The 20,597-nt window shown below is 44.1% G+C and overlaps 1 protein-coding gene across 3 annotated transcripts in view; it reads right to left on the reverse strand.

Moving 5' to 3' along the window:
• The window catches only part of LOC307013174 (uncharacterized protein), a 28,843-nt gene extending 8,626 nt beyond the window's left edge, over positions 1–20,217 (reverse strand). Inside the window, exons 1-14 of one of the 3 annotated variants that reach the window (XM_079640443.1) lie at positions 20,128–20,217; positions 11,891–11,935; positions 11,147–11,466; positions 8,973–9,246; positions 8,785–8,813; positions 3,767–4,055; positions 3,482–3,522; positions 2,765–3,050; positions 2,305–2,348; positions 1,637–1,922; positions 977–1,005; positions 562–826; positions 309–352; positions 129–205 (exon numbers count right to left, since the gene is read on the reverse strand). In XM_079640443.1, the coding sequence (XP_079496569.1) occupies positions 129–205; positions 309–352; positions 562–826; positions 977–1,005; positions 1,637–1,922; positions 2,305–2,348; positions 2,765–3,050; positions 3,482–3,522; positions 3,767–4,055; positions 8,785–8,813; positions 8,973–9,246; positions 11,147–11,466; positions 11,891–11,900 (1,994 nt within the window). In that variant the 5' untranslated portion in view covers positions 11,901–11,935; positions 20,128–20,217. Of the gene's footprint in view, positions 1–128; positions 206–308; positions 353–561; positions 827–976; positions 1,006–1,636; positions 1,923–2,304; positions 2,349–2,764; positions 3,051–3,481; positions 3,523–3,766; positions 4,056–8,784; positions 8,814–8,972; positions 9,247–11,146; positions 11,467–11,890; positions 12,064–20,127 lie in introns of those variants that run through there. The other 2 variants (XM_079640445.1, XM_079640444.1) reach the window with 2 other exon arrangements.
• Between the last annotated feature and the right edge of the window lie 380 nt (positions 20,218–20,597).

Raw genomic sequence — 20,597 nt, forward strand, 5'->3', positions numbered from 1 at the left:
AATACTGTTGGGGAAATATTTGTAGCAGATCTTCGTGTTCTCTCTGTGAAGAATTCCCAAGACCGAAGCTTCAGTGTTTACGATATTTCCAGTTTGATAATATGCAGTATTTAGGAAACAATTTTTACCTGTAAGTTGATGCCTCATCTTCATCTGTACTGTTCACCTCAGGTTCAAGTTTAGTCCAGCCACTGGAGTCCTTCTGCAGAGGACAATCATTTTTACAAATAAGTTCAGATGTGACTTTTGGAATAATCATATAAATTAACCCAAATAAGATGAACACTTAACAAAAATTAAGGAATTACCATCATTTTTTCACTGCCCTCAAGCTTCAATCTTCTTGAAGGCCCTTGTGGAGAAACAAGATTTTTTTTTAATGATGTTCCTTAATTTTTTCTTTTTTTTTAATCATATGGTAACTTCTATGCCCTTTAGCACTACGTGCTACATAGCGCCGATATAGCATTAGAGCACATTTGTTATGCAGGAAAAACTGGTGAGTGGTGTCTTTTTGGAAGCTTGAAATAATACAATAAAAATACACTTGGCTTTTCACACCTTTGGATCCTAAAGTGATGTTTGACAACTTTTGCTCCAGACCATAATCGTTTTCTTTCATCTTCTTTAAAATCTCCATTGTCACCTCCATAGACTGTTGGCCGTAGATCTCCACCATCAGATCCACAATCTCAACTCTCCCTGCCGTCTCTAATCTCTGACTTGAGATTCTTTGGAGGCCACGCTTGAATTTCTCGAGCTCTCCATCACTTGAATCTTCAAGTGTTTCCAGAAGCTTCTCCTCCAGTGATGCCACGGTTACTTCCTAATGGATTCAATGTCATCAGAGGGAATTAAATATAATATCTCCACTAGTTGAAAACATTTTCCACCTCTTTACTGTCAACATTTGCAAACTGTAAAACCCAAATGAGAGCCGTGTTGTGTAAAGTGTTTCTGATGTGATATGACTCACCTCCTTCGGTGGTTTGGACGGATGTTTATCTAAGGAGAAAACCAAGGAAAAGCCTCATCATCACTGATTCAAAATCAGATTATCAACGACTTCTTAAGGATTGTTTTTTTCTTTTCTTCATTACTGCACTTGAGTTACGAAGAATCAAAAGTGTTTAATAATCGGGAGCCGTGTTAAAAAACAGGAAAACTATATAAGCTATAACTGCATCTATATAACACTTTAATTTACAAACTCCCACACAACTCGTGCAGTATAATCAAAGTCTTATTCATCCAGGCACTAGCTCACTACTTCTGATGTGTGGAGAAGAGCAACGCATTTCCAAGTATGAGACTGTTAATGCAAAAGTGTTTCAAACAGTGAGGTTATTTTGGTATAGTTGTGCTGTTATTAAACACGCTCCCCATTTACTTAAATTCATTCAAATATCTACATTTTTTCTTTTGTAACTCACAGTGGAGGCATGCAAGAAAACAGATGTCTTCAAGAATTAAAGAGAACTCAGGTTGAGTCATTGTAATACAGAACAACTGGTCATTTTGTAGTTGAACTATTCCTTAAAATAAAATAAACTCAAACACAAAAGCATTGCAACAATTACAAATAAAACTCACTCTCTTCTGTGTGATGTAGCAGTTTTTGTTTTCTTTCTCTTACCTTTGGGTCTTAAGATAGTCTCTGATAATCTCTCCACTAGATCAGTTCTGTTCAGGTCCATTAAAACCTCCCTTGTCACCTCCACAGACTGCGGACCACAGGTCTCCACCATCTGATCCACTAGCTGGGACGCACTTGCTGTCCAATTGGGATATCCATGAAAGGTGCATGATATGCTCTTCTGGAAGTACGTGAACTGCAGCAACCATTGAAATCTGTAGAGCTCATGATAACTCGTATCCTTAAGAGTTTTCAAAAGGATCTCTTTCTCTGCTGCAATTGGTGCCTGAACAAATAAACAGATGTTTAATAAAAGGTGTTATTTCTCGATAGAAATAAATATGAGTTTGTTTTCATTTTATCAGTCATCGTTTCAGGCAAGTGGGTTTTCAAAAATGTTGACAAGATCTCTCAAGTCAAAGACACACTAACATCTGTTCTATTAAATATTTTTAGCTTTTTTCTTCACGAATGCAAACTTTGATATTAGTATTCAGACTTCAGTCTGCTAATCTGATCAGAACATCAGCGAGGAAAAAATCATTTTGACAGAAGAGATCAACCTTAAAAACGGTTTGGTTTGCATCATCATTGTTAAGTTCAAGATGGATATGGTTAACAACTTGCATCTATTGAATGAAAGCTGTGATGTGTAAAGTCAGACTCACTCCCTCGGACTGTGCAGGTCGATGTTCATCCACAGAGTACATCTCTGAAGAGAGAAAATAAAGTCAATGTCTAACACACAAGATCCCAGCAACTAAACTAAACTACTTAAACGCAGGGCCGGCCCTGGGCCACCTCAGCAGAGCCTAGCACTGCAGCAGCATCAAGCGTTCCTGTCCCCTCCACCCGCTAAAAACTTGCCTAGGGCGGCAAATTGGTCGGGGCCGGCCCTGCTTAAACGTAAAACGTTCTGTTTCTTGTTGAGACTATGTCTGTGGTATTTTAATATTTCTTTAAAGTTTGCATTGATTCCTGTCCCAAGTTTTTTTATATTTCACATTGATGATGACACCGAGGTTGCACAATTCCTTTTTTATTATGAATTATAAAATGTATGTGATGAAACGTTTACGAACAACTTGTTTATGTGATGTGAAGTTTTGTTTTTCTTCTTTGTCTGACCTTTGAGTTCTGAGCTGGGCTTTGTCAACCTCTGCATCAGATCAGTCCTGTTAATGTTCTTCAAAACCTCCATGGTTATCTCTACACACTGTTGGCCGAAGATCTGAATGATCTGTTCCACTGTTTGAGCTCTGTCTGTTGAGGATCTCAACTCCCATGACATGTGTATTTTTTTTTTCATGGTAACAATTAAATCCAGGGACTGCTTGAATTTCTCTAGATCCTCGTTTCTCAAATCATTCAGAGTTTCCAAAAGCAGATGTTTAACAGCTGCCATTGTTGCTATCTTAAAAAAATCAATACATTCATTAGACATGTGTAAATTCCTCTTGGACAATTACAAATGTGTACAAATTAGCTATAAACTAGTTAGTTGGTGTTGTGTTTGACAGACAGACAGACAGACAGACAGACAGACAGACAGACAGGCAGGCAGACAGACAGACAGACAGACAGACAGACAGACAGACAGACAGACGGACGGACAGAGAGACAGACAGACGGACGGACAGAGAGACAGACAGACAGACAGGCAGGCAGCCAGGCAGGCAGACAGACAGACAGACAGACAGACAGACAGACAGACAGACAGACAGACAGACAGACAGACAGACAGACAGATCATCATAGATAAGTCGATCATGTGTTTGGGTCATATCATTATCTGTTGAAGGAAAGGTGTGTTGTAGAAAGTCACACAGATGTGACATTACTTACTTTCTGGATCACTGCAGGTCGCTGTGCCTCTGAGTGTTTCTCTGAAGAGAAAAAGGTTAAAGTGGAAATAAACCAACTCAACAGTCATTTTTATCCTCTCCCAAAATATTCTTCATTGTTCTCATTATTCCTACAAAATATTTTGTACACTAGGAAATATAGACATAATTAATCAATATTTACATGTATACATTTAGAATGTAAAGAAAATAAAACAATTTCTGTTATTCAAGTATGAAAAACAGGTTTGATGATTTAAAGATGTTTGTGTTTTATTTGTCTTACTTTTGGGTCCTGAGCTGCTTTGTGACAGCCTCTGCACCAGATCAGTCCTGTTCATCTTCTCAAAAGCCTCAGTGGTCATCTCCAGCAGTATGTGCTGGCTGTGATCTCGCACCAAATAAAACACCATGTCCTGCCTGTCTCTCATCATGAGCCACCCTATTGAAATGCCTGAGAGCTTTTTGCCAGGGAGAATTTGTTTCAGGACCATCTGGAAACTCTGTAAATCCTGGTCACTCAAATCTTTCAGTGTTTCCAGAAGCAGCTCTATGACAGACGCCATCGTTTCCACCTGGTAAAATCAAAGGAGACGTTAATGGGGCAAAAGAGCAATTTCTTAGCTGGAATAATTACAGATGTTGTTATTGTTTACATCTCGTCAGTTTCAGTTTTTTACAAGAGTGGATGTGGTAAGAGAACATCAGCCATGTCACGCACAACATATCACTACACTTTATATTGTTCATCCAATTCATCACAAAACCATTTTCTTTTTGTATAAACGGCGTGTTTGATTCATGACTTTATTTGACTTCTTTGGTAAGTCTTTCAAAGGCTGAGTGGCTGTTTAACCAGTTTCATCTTTTTTTGTATTTGAACAAATACTATATACAGGGGTGGACATAACTGGTACGCAGTTACGCATGCGTGGCAAAAATCTGAATTGCGTAACGTCCCTTTTATCACTGCGCGCCTTTGCGTACCTGATAGGTCATCAAAACAAAACACATATTTTGTCTACACGTGTTTCGTGTTTCTTGTCAGCACTCTAGACATGTCCAAAAAAACAAAACACATTAAGCATTTAGCTTCCTGCTAAAAATCTTCTGACTTTCTTGGACTTACTGGCCGAGTCGCGCAGGCCATAACCGACGGACCTGTGAAGGCAGAGGCTTAGAACACTGGATGACAGAGTTTGTCGACGTGTGCACAGACAGGGCTGCTGTAAGTAGCGACAGTAAAAGTAGTGATTGTGCAGATTGGTCCATTTCAGAATAATATATATGATATATTCTATAATGATTGATCAATAAAGTGTTATCAAAGCTGTTAAAGGTGCAGCTAGTTTGAATGACTTTGTATACTGCAGGGTAGCTTGTGGATTTACTCCAGGTGGAACTCTGATTTAGAAGTCTGATTTAAAACTTGATTATATTTCAAATCATTAATCCAAATCAGTAAAGTAACTAAAGGTATTAAATAAATGTAGTGGAGTAAAAGTACACCATTTACCTCTGAATTGTAGTGGGGTAGAAGTAGGCTATTAAGTAGCATAAAATATAAATATTCAAGTAAAGTGCAAGTATCTCAAAATGGTACTTAAGTACAGTACTTGAATAATTGTATTTATTTACTTCCCACATCTGAAATCAGATATGACTTCAAGTCATGTGATAATTTCTTAGTATTTGATCCTTCAACTTGGCCTCAGGAAATGCAAGGACTTCACAGTTTTGGCCACAAGTTTTGGAGAAAGCAAATTGGAGGCTTAAACAGGGACAGGGAGGTGCATCTGCAGCATCTTCATCATCTACCATGCAATAAGTGGAAATAGAGGACAGTGAAGGAGACAGTGAGGAAGACTACACTTATTAAAACCACCCCCTCCCCCACCCCGTCCCCAGAACGACACATGCTGGCTATTGTGTGTTTTGCAACATGCTCTATGGCACGTCTCTACTGGGAATTGTAGTTTTAAAAGACGTTTTCATATTTCCCATAATAAGAAGATGCAATCTTCTGCTATGCATGTAGACATTTCGGTCTTTAAAGGGGAGTGATTTGTAAAATATCCATAAAGAAAAAGTAAATCTGTTTACAGTTCTGTTTCATATGTATGTTGAGATGTATCCATAGATCTCTTCATGTTGCTCTCAAAGTGCACCAGATTGATGGTTTTAACTTCAATATTAAAAAAAATAATCGTCCCGGGAGAGCATGCCCCCGGACCCCCCTAGAGGAGGTGAGGACCCGCCTAGAGGGTGTTAGGTCCACTCCCCACTAAAAAAAATAGCACTTTACCACTGCACCCTCTCTAATCTCAGATGCACCCCGAGTCATTTTGTTCTGGAACCGGGCCTGGTCCAGAGGCAAATATGGCAGTAGCCATCGATCATCTTACATTAAATTAGATTGCATTTAGCTGACGTTTCTATCCAAAGCGACTTACAATAGGTGCGTTCGACCAACAAGATACAAACTTGACGAAAACAAAATCATATAAGTACATCAGGTTACATAGAGCTAAAACATTTCAAGTGCTAACTGGCTTTAGATAAGCCAGTCCTTTATAAGTATATAAGTGCTTTGTTAGTTATTATATCGCTCGAAGTGGAGTCGAAAGAGATAAGATATACTTTATTGATCCCAAGTTGGAAACATTTGCGTTACATCAGCATGTGTAACAGTTGTAAATATGCAGTGGTGTTTATTTGTAAATCATTTAGTATAATCACACAAATTCTGTGTTTTATATTTAATAATTCTGTGTTCTTTATTTATTGATTGTTCAACACCTGACAAGGTGGGAGATGATAAACCTGGGTCGCAGGTTCCTCAACAGTGCATTACAAGACATCTATCAATATGTGTGTATACTCCACCATTAAACTGTCATATTCTGCACATTTCTTATACTATCTACATACATCTTATAAGAGTATAATACATATGTATAATATCAGTTAAAATAAGTGCTTCAACATACAGTAGTTAGCATTGCAGGAAAGCAATATATTAGTACTTTGTCAGGCTTAATATTTATACCCCCAAAGTTTTTTTCTTATTCAAAATAAGACCTTAAAGAGCATCTTGCAGGTTTTATTTTTTTTCTACATTTATGCTTAAACTTGCTTGAAAATTACAATTAAAAAAGTGAATGTAGGATTTGATATATTTTACGAGACATAAGGGCAGGAATTCAGAGGAAAAGGAGCAATTTTGAGCTCTGCTCTTAAAAACGGCTTTTTTTTAAGGTCATACATCAAACGCGTCATATTACATCACAAAGGGTAAACATTTCCGCTCTCTGACCGCGGGTATAGTTAGTAGTTGCGTTGAGTTGAGCGGTTGTGTTTTAGTGAGCTGGTATTTTTCGGTAGTTTTACATTGTATTTCACCATTTGTAATCATGGTACAGTATTGTGTTTGTGCAGGTTGCACAAATACCAGCCTGTCAGGACATCGAGTCCACAGTAAAAAGGACCGGAGCTAGCGTTCGTTCCTGGGTGCGTTGTGCATCCACCTCCCTGCAGCACATACTCCGTCTCCACAGCTTTATCAGGAAACCGTATTACTTCTCTCTACCCCCCCCCCTTCGCTGCTCTCTCTCTCTCCCCCCCTTCACTGCTCTCTCTCTCTCCCCTCCGGTACACGGCACCGTAAGACGTAGTGTGGAGTTGCATTAGGTAACGCTGTGGTGGCTGTACTGCTCCAGCCGTCTCCTTTGTGTTTGTTTGTTTCCCCCTGTCTGTGTTGTTTGTGTGTGCGTGGTGGCTATCACTCCTGGCTCCCGGCTCAACCTCCACTCACCTGCTGCAATCAGCTGTGCACCCTCCCCGACTACACACCTGCTTTCCATCAAGCCATTTACAACGACATATCAACGGAGGCTCCACAACCTTTCTCCGCCAGATCGTCAAGTATCAGCCGTATCTCGCGTCTCCCCTCCGGTACACAGCACCGTAGTGTGGAGTTGCATTAGGTAAGGCGAGATACGGCTGATACTTGCGCATTAGTTTCAACAGTCCTGCCAGTAACGTTACTATATCATCAATGCTACTTTAGTTATAGCCTGATATATGATAGCTAACTTCACAATGTTGTGATGTGACGTTAGCTAACATTCTGTAACTAACGCCGGTCACTCACCAAGATAGCTGCCCAGTTCTCCACTGGTTCTCCTCACACCACAGCTCAATTTCTCTCCGATGGCCGTTATTTCTTCTAATCCTTGGCTGCTCCTTGTCTCTTGGACGCCTAGCAGGCTCATAATTATAAGGTTGTGGTCCGTCATATGCATTCGAATATTCATGTTCAACTTCTTCGGTGTCATCTGTGTCGAAACTCATTGGGATCCATGTTTATTAACACGTTACACCGGCCGCTCTCCCCCTTGTTTCCCCCATGTTACGTCACACGCGGGAGGTCACAATAGTGAACTACGGCAGATATGTTATATTTAATGCAGCCGAACCGTGTATTACAATGCCGTTATGTGATGACCTTCAAAGAGAAAAGCAAGCAAACTCGGAATAAAGTATTACATAGATAAAGTATATACATAGATCCGCGAGTGAATAATAATCAACACATTACACACATCCCTTCACATTTAAATTAAAATGTACATTAAAGTATTTCGTGAGGCCTTCTAAAATGTTTTTAAATATAATTAGGGTCGTAGTTGAAGAGTTTGTAAATGATTGCGTTGCGCAATCGCACAACGGCACGTCCATTAATTCCACAACCACACACATGGATTAACATCGATTTAATACATTAATGTAGCCTTTGTTTCTGCTAAAAGAGGTGTCGACCAGCTGGGGCAACAAGAAAATTGGCAAAATCGAGTGTGACTATTATAAAATAAATAATTATTATATTAACAACCGACCGTCGGGGAGCGTTCTCATGGCGTCCATTATCAACGCTATGGGAGGTCTATGAAGGTCTATGGGACGCCCCTGCCCGTTGAAAACTGACTTCCAAGGGGTACCCTGTACGTAATAGAGTGACGGGGAGGGGCTCTGACCGTCCGTCAATATGTGACAGGTTGGGAGTGAGAACGTCACAACGTCTCATCTAAGTAACTAACTAAAAAAAGGTATGTGCACCCCTGACTATATAGATAACGTTAATGGCTAAGAACGTATCTGTACCTAATTTGGCATGATCAGATTATTCTTTTAAGAAAACTATCTGGGACAAAAAAATGAAGTTCAGGATGAAGATTATTAACAGTCTTCTTATTCTACCGAGTTAAAGCCTGCGCTGTGTGAAATTGATGGGACATTACTCACGCTCTGGATCAGAGAGGGAAGCGGTTCCTCTGAGGAATAAACAAAAAGAAAAGAATAGGCCAATTCCATTTATTTCATCCTGACAATATAATTATTTATATATCCACTTAAAGATATTCCAACACCGTTCAATGGCTTAAGATACATTTGGTATCGGAATATACATATTTCTGTCTGTTTTCTCTTACCTTTGGTTCCTGAGCTGATGTCTGACAATCTCTGCACCACATCAGTCATGTTCATCGTCTTTATAACCGTTTTGGTCATATTCACACACTTTCCGCTGAACGTCTTCATCATCAGATCCACCGTTTCATCTGTGTTTGCCAGTTTGAGTTGACCCCTTAGGATCCGTGGGAAACTTTCCTCTAATTCAATGAGTGACTTGAATTGGTTAAGCTCATCTGAACTCAAATCATTCAATGATTCAAGAAGTCTCTTCTGAGCCATCATGCTTTCTACCTGTTAAAGTTAAAAGGAGATATTTTAGAGTGTATGCAGGATAGGCTGTTGGTTATGTGTGTGATTCACATCCAAGATCGGAGACTGAGTCTTTTCTTATTTATTTCACTAAGATTAACTTTTAGATTGTCGTAACGGTGGTCGTAACCACATGCTATCGAGCCTGCAACAAAGATACTGGATTCCTGGTGCTAGTGTGGCTATAAGGAAAACCCTGTCAAAATGTATTGTTTGTCGGCGACTAAATGGAGCTCCAGGAATGCAGCAGATGGCAGATTTACCTCGAGACAGAGTTTCTCCAGATGAACCTCCATTCACTCGTGTTGGAGTTGACCATTTTGGACCTTTTGAGGTCAAGCGAGGAAGGAGTACAGTTCAAATGTATGGTGTTCTCTTCACATGCTTAACAGTAAGAGCCATCCACATCGAAGTAGCTTCATCCGTGGATACAGATCCCTTTGTGCTCTTCTCTTCGACGCTTCATCGCAAGACGTGGACAAGTATTGGAATTACGCTCAGATAATGGAACCAACTTCGTCGGAGCTGAGCGTGAATTGAGAGAGGCTATAGAAAGGTTGAATATTGCTAAAATCAACAACACCCTCCTTCAGAAAGGAATAAAGTGGACTTTCAATCCCCCTACTGGATCCCATCATGGAGGAGTATGGGAAAGGTTGATCAGATATGTGAGGAAGGTTCTGAATTCCAGCCTGAAGGCACAGAACCTTGATGAAGAGTGTCTTCACACGGTTCTTTGTGAAGCCGAATCCATCATCAACAGCCGTCCCATAACGAGAGCATCCACAGATCCCAATGACTTGGAAGCACTAACCCCTAACCATCTGTTGCTGCTAAAAACCAAGCCATCTTTTCCACCTGGACTGTTTCATAAAGAGGACATATATGCTCGTCGAAGATGGAAACAAGTTCAGTACATCTCAGACTTGTTTTGGAAACGATGGATTAAGGAATACTTGCCTCTACTCCAGGAACGACAGAAGTGGTCAAATGTCAAGCGCAACTTCATACCAGGAGATATTGTGCTCATAGTCGATGACTCAGCACCTCGCAAGGAAGGATTGTACAAACCATTCCAGACAGAAGAGGACTTGTACGTCAGGTGCGAGTGAAGACAAAAACTAGCTATCTGGACAGGCCTATCACAAAGATCTGCCTTCTACAGGAAGCAGAAGAGCCTTGAGGAAATTAGTGGGTTACTCCTTCATAGACCTTGACATTGACGTTTTTTCCGACTTTTTACTAAGTGATAGTAAAGATCACTCCTTCATAGGCTAACAAACTATATATTTTCTATTTTATTTTCTATTTTTTGCCAAAAGAAGAAGAGGACACTTTAACAAAGGACGTTTTTATCCTTAAAAGTTTTTTCCTTGATTGTCTCCTAAATCATTTTTCAGTTGTGTAATTATTATGTTGATATAATTAGGGGGCGGAATGTAGGGGCCACATATGAAGCCATTTCTGTGTTTGTTACGATACATGTTTTTTGAGTCACTATAGGTGGTGGGCGTGTCATTTGTGTGGTGACGTTTGTGCTTATATCCGGTTGCTTTTACCGGCACACTGGGTAATAGATGGGGGAGTGAGCTAAAGAAGGACAATTTTTGTTGACCGCACGCACGCATACAAGGATATACGCATATGGATATGGAATATTGCATTTTTGCTTAGCAAATAAAAGGTCAAACGCATATTTTTGTAAAGACTGAGTTTTTGCGCGTCCACAGTGTTTTTACTCTTGTTTAGTCTTAGTATATAAGTTTAGAATTGTATTCTCTATTGCATACACCAATTGCATATCAAAAGCAGTGATTATATGAGCTGCACAACATATCCAAACTTTCATTAGAATCTTTTTAATAACTAAATATGTAATCACCTCCATGACTTTCTTTTTTTTTCTTTTTTTCTTTTTCATGTCTTTCTTATTCTCAGACTCAGCAAGGTCCTCGAGGAGATCTGGCTCATGTTTTCTCAGCAGTTTGTATAATATCTCCTTTTCTCCAGGTGCACATAATCTCAAAGGCCCTCTTAGGAGGGCCTTCGAGATTCTCCTCTTCCCCCGACGGCCATGGAGGGATAGGATTTCCTCATAATTGTCTCTATTGATAACTTTATATGAGAGCAGTCCATCCAGAATTGGTAAAATGTGTTTTACTCTGTGGACTAGTGCTAATCTATGTTTATACACAAATAGCACTGAGGAAAGAAAAGGCAAAGTGGTTAGCTTGGAGGTAATATGCATCACAATATATTTAATAAAAAGTGGTAAAACCTCAAATTCATCTAATATTACAATACTGGAAAATTAACTTACTTACTCTGAATTAATTAATAAGAAACTGAGCAGCACGTCTCTGGTAAATACAAGTTTAATGTGGTGATTCTACATGATTCTTTGTGAGGAAAACAGATCTGTGGTCTGGTAAAAACAACCCAAAAACCAAACTAACTGATTAGTCGACAATATGCTATTGTGTAAATTGAGTGAAGAAATTCCTACATGATAAAACAGAAGGAAATACGTTTTCCAGTCAGATTCTGCTTTTAAACTTGGCTTGTTGTAGCCAACCGTAACTCAAACTAACAGACTGTGTACATGCTGTAATACCTGTGCACCTACCTTCCTCCATTGTGTTTGGATCAGTTGCTGCCGAGGATCAAGGAGCTGTTAAAAAAAGGTATTGTTGTTAGACTTTACACATACCTCTGTTGTCTCTTATACATTTGGGAAAGAGAAACAAAAGCCTGTTTTTCTTTAACGGTCCCCACACTAAGACATTAACGATTAAAACTAGCTCAGACTACACTACACATTTTGAGGCTGAGTTAATGACAACTCCAAATGTTCAGCCCAAGAAATAAGTAGGCTATATGAATACATGTGTGAACAGGCCCGCCCCTCCCTACAAGAAGATCACTCAGATTGCATGGGGCCTCACCTCGCCGAGGGAGCTTCCTCTTGCGGAGGCAGCCTCATCTGATGCACAAATGCGGCGCACTTCAGTTTAAACTGTATACGCAATTGCGGCGCAATTAAGCACGCCACAGTTCCTCCACTGCGAGGCTCCTGCGCTCCCAGTTCACGCGCGTGCTCCACTAGCACACTCTAGGGATGTGTCAAAAATGACACAACATATGTTGAATTTCAACACCTTGCAGGGTGTGCTCAGGGACAATACGTGTTGTGTTAATGTAAAATGTCTCACAGTGAATAAGTTGAATAATTTCCCCAAATAAGTACTCCCCTTGATGCTGTGTTTTAAGGCGCAGCACAGATCCAGTCTTGTATGTCCGGCCCTTTATGGTCAGCGAATGTGTGACATAAATGATGCTATTCATCGTGACATTTTTCATCTAGTGCTGATTTCAGTCCCTCCAGTGTAATATCAGCTTTTTTCAGAGAGCCAATATTCACAGGCCAGGCATTGTCGACGTTGCACTTATTACTGAACGGGTCACCAAGCTAGAAATGATACATCTGTTGAACCTGATGTTTCTGAGCTAGAGTTTTTCCAATATTTTTTTTAATTGCGTACAACATGTGCTTGCCTCTTTAACGGGTTATGCTTGGGCTCAAATCTCATACACCATAAATGAGAAAGAGGTCCAAATATGCAAAGCAGTCTTGGATAGTGCACCATGAAATGGTGCTTCGGTATCAGATTGTGTTCAAACAATGTTTTGTAAAGCGTTTGGTGATCAATGATGAGATGCTTTAGAAAAACAGCAAGCCCAACACTGACAACAGGTGAAAAAACAATGCTGCAGATTTCCCTCAACAAAATGAACAATTGCCAATACTTTCAATGAAATCTCCGATCAAAAAGTGTAAAACCTGCAACAGACACCACATCTGGGGTGCAGTTTGCCCGACAGCATTTTCAGCAGATCTTAAATTGATAATGACGCTTGGTTTGTAGTTCCCATTGACATACCCATAGTTAAAACCAGCGACCCTGTGGATCAGTTGCTCAAGAGTGAAACGTTTTTCTTGATAAATGAAGTGACGCAACAACAGCTTTACCTCTAGAGGAGCAACACCCTCCAGTATGTCATGCATTATGTCCACACCAGGGCCGGCCCTAGTCATTTTGGTGCTCTGGGCGAGACTATGATTTGGTGCCACCCCCCCTCCAAGCAATAGAATATATAAAGAATAAATGAAAAATCTCTACAAAAGACCAATACACTACAACAACTGAAATGTATTGACACGTTGGTTATATACAAAGAAGGTTTCAAATGTATTCATTATTGTATGAACATGTTTTAATTGGGGGGTGGACGTCACATCCTCTAGGGGGGTCCGGGGGTATGTTTTTAACATGTTATAGTAAAATGCTTCAATCTGGTGCACTTTGAGCAGAATTACTAGAGACTAGATCTAGGGGGTACAACTCTAAAACACCCATATGAAAAGGATCGGTTTACATTTTAATAATCAAATAAGTATGTGAACATACTGTAAACAATAACCTACCATAGCCAATAACAAATAAATGTAACGTTTTTTATTTTAGTTGTTCATTCATATCTTATTTTACCTAAAGTTAACATTTATTTATTCATGCATTTTTTTCAATATCTCCAGTTTTAAACAATATTTTTGGTTACTGTTACAATGTATTACTTTATAGTATACATTGGAATGATTTCAAACCTGTTGTTATTTATCCTAATAATTATAAAGGTGTGCCTTGGAAATATTTGTTTACATAAATTGTGACCAAACCGTTTGAGACCCACTGAGATAACTTGGACTAAAGTGAACTATCTAAACACCAAGAGTCCTTTACCTCACTGAGCTGTAGTTATCAGCCTCAATCCAACAACAATCCGCGGTACCAATGCACGCCCCCTCTCTCTCTCTCTCTCTCTCTCTCTCTCTCTCTCTCTCTCTCTCTCTCTCTCTCTCTCTCTCTCTCTCTCTCTCTCTCTCTCTCTCTCTCTCTCTCTCTCTCTCTCTCTCTCTCTCTCTCTCTCTCTCTCTCTCTCTCTCTCTCTCTCTCTCTCTCTCTCTCTCTCTCTCTCTCTCGCTCGCTCGGAGGCTCTCTCTCACTTTGGCTGCAGCCTGATAAATCAACATCCCCCATGCACTTAAAAAAATTAATTCTCCCAGCGCAGCGCCCCTCCAGATCTGGCGCCCTAGGCGACCGCCTAGTTCGCCAGTGCCAAGGCCCAGCCCTGGTCCACATGTATTTTTCTGTTATGAAAATGTTTAATGCTGTTCAAACATGAGTTTCCTTTCACACCAGTCGAGGTGGGACTACAGATCCTTACATTTTGTTCATAGTTCTGCCTGGTGCGTTTAACAACTCTTTCCTCATCAAACACTGACTGTGCTTCCTGCTTGCACATACTGCTGTTAAAACTGTAATTTGAAACTAGCTTTTTTAATCCATGTATTTATAGGTTAAAAGCTTTACAGCCCAGGAAAAGGACATTTCCACGGAGCACAAACTCCACAATAACAAAAGTAGCCTACAAAGTTTTTGTATGTTTCTATCACATGAAACCTGCCATAACAGTTTCAGACGTATTTTTAAAACTAGACGAAACCCTAAAAAAACAAGCGTAAGAGATATGTCAGTGAGACAGTTATTAAGTGAATGTGTATATTGTAGTGCCGAGAGACGGGAGTCGGAGGCGGGGTATCGAAGGTACAAGCTAGACTTTTATTTAACATCAGAACAACATGTAAACAGCTTTCAGCCCGGGAAGATAAGACCGGGGGAAACAGGAAGTCCGGTCAACTCACTAATGTCCGTGCGGAACAATACCCCAACCCATAGTTCCGTGGGTGAATAATGTCAATCACCACACAAGCCCCCCCAGAATTCACCCATAGTCAAAATCCTCGCGCCTGGGAGGAAGTACCGCCCGACCCCGGGGCGTACGGACCACAGGGGCTGAGGAGGGCGGGGCCGCAGGCGAGGGCAGGGGCAGGGGCGCCAACGAGGGCGAGGGCATCCCCACAGGGGGTGGGGGGCGGGACATGGGAGGGCGGCCCCGACGTGGGGGCAGAGCCAACTCCAACGGCCTGGAAACGTCCACGTGAGCAGGCTTAATCCGATCAACGGACACAGTCTCAGGCCTGCCACCAACGTCCACCACCAGGCTCTTGTCCCCGTGACGTATGACCCTGAACGGACCGTCGTAAGGGGGGCGCAGGGGACCGCGGTGAGCGTCGTGGCGAATAAAAACGAAATCCGCCGACCGTAATCCGGGGGACACCCGGAAAGCTGGGTTGCTGTGCTGCGACGTGGGGACGGGCGTGAATGTCCCGGCGGTCTCCAGCAGGGAGGAGCGCTGCCCGGCTGCAGACCAGGGCACAGTGGCGGTGGGAATGAATTCCCCGGGGACCCGTAGCGTCTGGCCATAGACGAGCTCCGCCGACGAGGACTGCAGGTCTTCCTTGGGGGCACACCTGAGGCCGAGCATAACCCACGGGAGCTTATCCACCCAGTTGCCGTCTGTCAATCCGGCACGCAGTGACGCCTTTATGGATCGGTGAAACCGCTCACACAATCCGTTAGCCTGGGGGTGATATGCGGTGGTGCGGTGCAGCTTGACCCCCAAACCCACAGCAATAGCGTTCCACAGCTCCGAGGTGAACTGAGAACCGCGGTCAGAGGAGAGGTCAGACGGGGTCCCGAAGCGCGCCACCCACGTGCCGATGAAAGCGCGGGCGACGTCGGAAGCTCACGTCGAGGTGAGGGGAACGGCCTCGGGCCAGCGGGTCGTCCTGTCCACCATCGTAAACAGGTAGGTGAAACCGTGAGAGGGGGGAAGCGGACCTACGAGGTCGACATTGACATGGTCAAACCTCCTCTCAGGAACCGCAAACAGTTCAAAAGGGACCCTAGTATGGCGGTGGACTTTAGCCCGTTGACAAGCCACGCATGCGTCGACCCAGGACTTCACGTCCTTCTTAAGCCCCTGCCACACGAACTTCTGCGACACCAACTTCACGGACGGTTTCCTACCGGGGTGGGAAAGATTGTGAACCGCCTCAAAAACGGGTCGGCGCCAGTCCGTAGGGACTAGCGGTCGAGGCTGGCCCGTGGAGATGTCACACCACAGCTTCGCGCCCGAGTCACCGACCGTGACCTCCTCCAGTCGCAATCCCGTGACCGAGGCCTTGAGGGTCTGGACCCCGTGGTCAGAGGCCTGGTCAGCACCCATGCGGAGGTAATCGAGGCCCAGCTGCACAGCTCCGATGACCGCTCTGGAGAGGCAGTCCGCGACCACGTTAGCCTTGCCAGCGATGTGTCGTATGTCCGTGGTGTACTCGGAGATGTACGAAAGCTGGCGTTGCTGTCGGGCGGACCACGGCTCGGCCACCTTGGACATGCAGAAAGTAAGTGGCTTGTGATCCACGAACGCCGCAAACTCCCGGCCTTCCAGCAGGAAACGGAAGTGGCGAACAGCCAAATAGAGACCAAGGAGTTCCCTGTCAAAAGCGCTGTACTTGCGCTCCCTGGGAGTCAACTGGCGGCTGAAAAAGGCAAGCGGTTGCCAGGCGCCGTCGACCCATTGTTCATGCACCGCGCCCACAGCGTAGTCAGATGCGTCGGTGGTGATAGCGATGGGGGCCCTGTGTGACGGGTGAGCCAACATGGCGGCTTCGCTCAGGGCGGCTTTGGTGGCATCGAAAGCGGCTTCCCTTTCAGCCGTCCAGTCTATGGCCTGGCCGGGGGACTTGTCCTTGAGGGCCTCGTACAGCGGGCGCATGGTGTGGGCCGCCCGGCGGATGAACCGGTGATAAAACGTCACCATCCCGAGGAACTCTCGGAGCGCCCGAGCTGTAGACGGTCGTGGAAAGGCGGACACGGCCTCCACTTTCGATGGGAGGGGGGCGGCTCCATCTTTTCTGATGAGATGCCCGAGGAAGTGGATGGAGGACAACCCGAACTGACACTTTGCCGGGTTGATAATCAGGCCGTGTTGGCTGAGCCTCGCAAAAAGGACACGGAGATATGCCTGGTGCTCTTCAGAGGAGGAGCTGGCGACAAGGATGTCGTCCAAATAGACGAAAATGAATGGCATGTCTCTGAGCGCCGAATCCATCAGCCGCTAAAAGGACTGAGCTGCGTTCTTAAGTCCAAACGGCATACGCAGGAACTCGAAAAGCCCGAACAGCGTAATCACCGCAGTTTTGGGGACGTCTGAGGGGTGCACCGGAACCTGATGGTAGCCCCGCACCAGATCCACCTTGGAGAAAACCAGCTTGCCCGCCAGGTGTGAAGAGAAGTCCTGGATGTGAGGGACCGGGTAGCGGTCTGGCGTAGTGGCGTCGTTAAGGCGGCGGTAGTCACCACACGGTCGCCAGCCACCGGCTGATTTAGGGACCATGTGGAGCGGCGAAGCCCAAGGGCTGTCCGAGCGGCGGATGATGCCCAGACGCTCCATGCTGTCGAACTCCGACTTGGCGACCGACAGCATGTCAGGGTTGAGCCGCCGGGCCCTAGCATAGACTGGGGGGCCTTCAGTGTCAATGTGGTGCTCTACCCTGTGTTTGGTAGTGGCAGCGGAAAAGGTGGGCTGCGTCAAGTCGGGAAACTCACTGAGAAGGTGCTGGAACTTGTCACCCTGTGAGAGTGAGCTGGAGAGCCCGCTGAATGACGCCTCGCCGCGGGTACATGCGAACGAGGCAAACGTCAGTGCGTCCACCAGGCGGCTGTTCTTGACGTCCACCAGCAGTCCGTGAGCGCACAGGAAGTCTGCGCCAAGGAGGGCGAAGGAGATGTCCGCCGTGATGAAATCCCACTTAAACCGCTGACCCTCGAAACACAGGTCCACTGTCTTTGTGCCATAGATGCGGATAGGGGTGTCGTTAGCGGACGTCAAAGGTGGGCCGTGGCCCCCACCGGCGGCGTCCTCCACCGTAGCCGGCAGGACGCTCCGCTGGGCTCCTGTGTCACAAAGGAGTCTGCGACCAGAGAGGGTGTCCCTGATGAACAGGAGCCGGTTGGATGTGCCCACGCTCGCGGCCACTACCGAGCGCAGGCCTTGGCGTTTCCCGTTTCCTTGTAGGTGCAGGGGGGACGGCACATCCTCGCTTTCGCCCCATAGCGTGCATGGTACTGACACAGGCCAGGGCTGGAGTCGCTGACGTCGGCCCTGGAGCTTCTGCTAGGTGGCATGCCTCTACCAGGGAAGGAGCCGCTGCGTGTCGGGGCCAGCACCTCAGGGTTAAAACGCTGGGTGGCCAGGAAGAACCGGTCAGCTTCTTCGGCTAAAGCGCGTGGCTCAGTAATAGCCGTGTTAGCGAGCGCTGTCTGAACATGCGGCGGCATGTGCCGAAGAAACAGTTCTATGAACAAAAAATTGGGTTCTTCCGTACCTAGCAGGTTGAGCATCATTTCCATGTGGTCAGAAGGCTTGCTGTCTCCCAGGCTATGAATAGCGAGCAGGCGTCGGGCCCGTTCCGACCGAGACAGCTCGAAAGTCTTTAGCAGGAAAGCCTTGAACGCTGCATATTTATCCTGGGCAGGGGGAGATGTAATAAAGCCCACCGTCCGGGTCGCAGTGGAGCTTCCCAGTGCCGAAACGACGTGGAAATAGCGTGATGCGTCATCAGTTACTCCGCGGAGGGCGAACTGAGCCTCCGCCTGTGCGAACCATGCAGCCGCAGATGTATCCCAAAACTCCGGCAGTTTGAAAAAAACGGCGTTATTTGCCATGCTCGGTTCAGTCTCGGATCCTTCTACGAGACTTATGTCGGGGTCACCAATGTAGTGCCGAGAGACGGGAGTCGGAGACGGGGTATCGAAGGTACAAGCTAGACTTTTATTTAACATCAGAACAACATGTAAACAGCTTTCAGCCCGGGAAGATAAGACCGGGGGAAACAGGAAGTCCGGTCAACTCACTAGTGTCCGTGCGGAACAATACCCCAACCCATAGTTCCGTGGGTGAATAATGTCAATCACCACAATATCAGAATAATATACCCAAAAGGTCAATTTTACATATCATTAGTGCAAAGAAAAGGCAGAAAGGTTCTAGATACAGTATTAAAAAAGCGCCGTCAACGTTGTGACTTCTACTCTACCTTGTAGCATCTTGGAGTTGAGATACTTCCTATTGCGGCAGTAATCTTAAACAAAGTGCCGCGAGGGACTAAACAAGAGAAAAAACACTGTGGACGCGCAAAAACTCAGTCTTTCCAACACAGTATGCGTTTGACCTTTTATTTTCAAAGCAAAAATGCAATATTCCATATCCATATGCGTGCGTGCGTGCATGCGTGCATGCGTGCGTGCGTGCATGCGTGCGGTCAACAAAAATTGTCCTGCTCTAGCTCACCCCCCCCGCCATCTATTACCAAGTGCGCAGGTAAAAGCAACCGGATATAAGCACAAACGTCACCACACAAATCCAATGACACGCCCACCATCTATAGTGACTCAAAAAACATGTATCGTAACAAACACAGAAATGGCTTCATATGTGGCTCCTACACTTCCAGTAATGTTCAATAACTGCAGGACACGAGCTTGTCGTGAAGCATGTCTCGTGAACTTTAACCCTCTATGGCATGACTTTTTATTTTCGGAGGAAAAAAATGTTTCACCATGTGTTTTAGGAGCTTAGGGGTCCCTGATATTATATCAATGATAAAATGTAAACACGCCCATATAATTCCCTCATTTTATTGGACACCAGCATGTCCGGTGACATTGTGTATATTTAAAAAAATAAAAATATTTAGAGGGCCAGTGTGAGGTCGAAAAAAGTGGTTTGTTGCCTGAGGGCAACAGTATGCCATGGCATAGAGGGTTTTAAGAGCCTGTTCGTGCTGCACGTAGAAATACAATGTTATCTCTACGTGCAGCACATAAGTTAACTCACCGGATGTTTCTCTCTTTCTCCCTCAGTCTGCTTCCAACATGTTCTCAATATCTTTCAGTATCTTTAAACTTTATGAAAACAGAGACAACATTTAAATCCCGCACCATTTCTAGCCCTCGTTCAGTTTCCAAAAGACGATCGTTAAAAGTGTGTGTCCTTTTATCTGAAGTCACGTGGTTATCTTTACTCCACAAACCACCGCCCTTTTTCCTGAATATTGTTGAACTAGTCTAGGCTAGCCATCTTTTAACAATTAAAATGATATTAAAGTATCAGGGATGGAAAAACACTCTGCCATAGCATAGGCTACATTCCAAACGATATTTATACTGTAGGAATCAGAACTAGTTAGACTACTCCCACAATGAAGTACTGTTACTGTGTATCTTGTGGGTATGCTACTCCTCCACTGTCAAAATTAAAACAAATTATAAAGACTCTCAATGTTTATCATACTCAACACAAAGTTT

This window comes from Notothenia rossii (assembly GCF_949606895.1).
Source record: "Notothenia rossii genome assembly, chromosome: 7".
Lineage (NCBI taxonomy): Eukaryota > Metazoa > Chordata > Actinopteri > Perciformes > Nototheniidae > Notothenia > Notothenia rossii.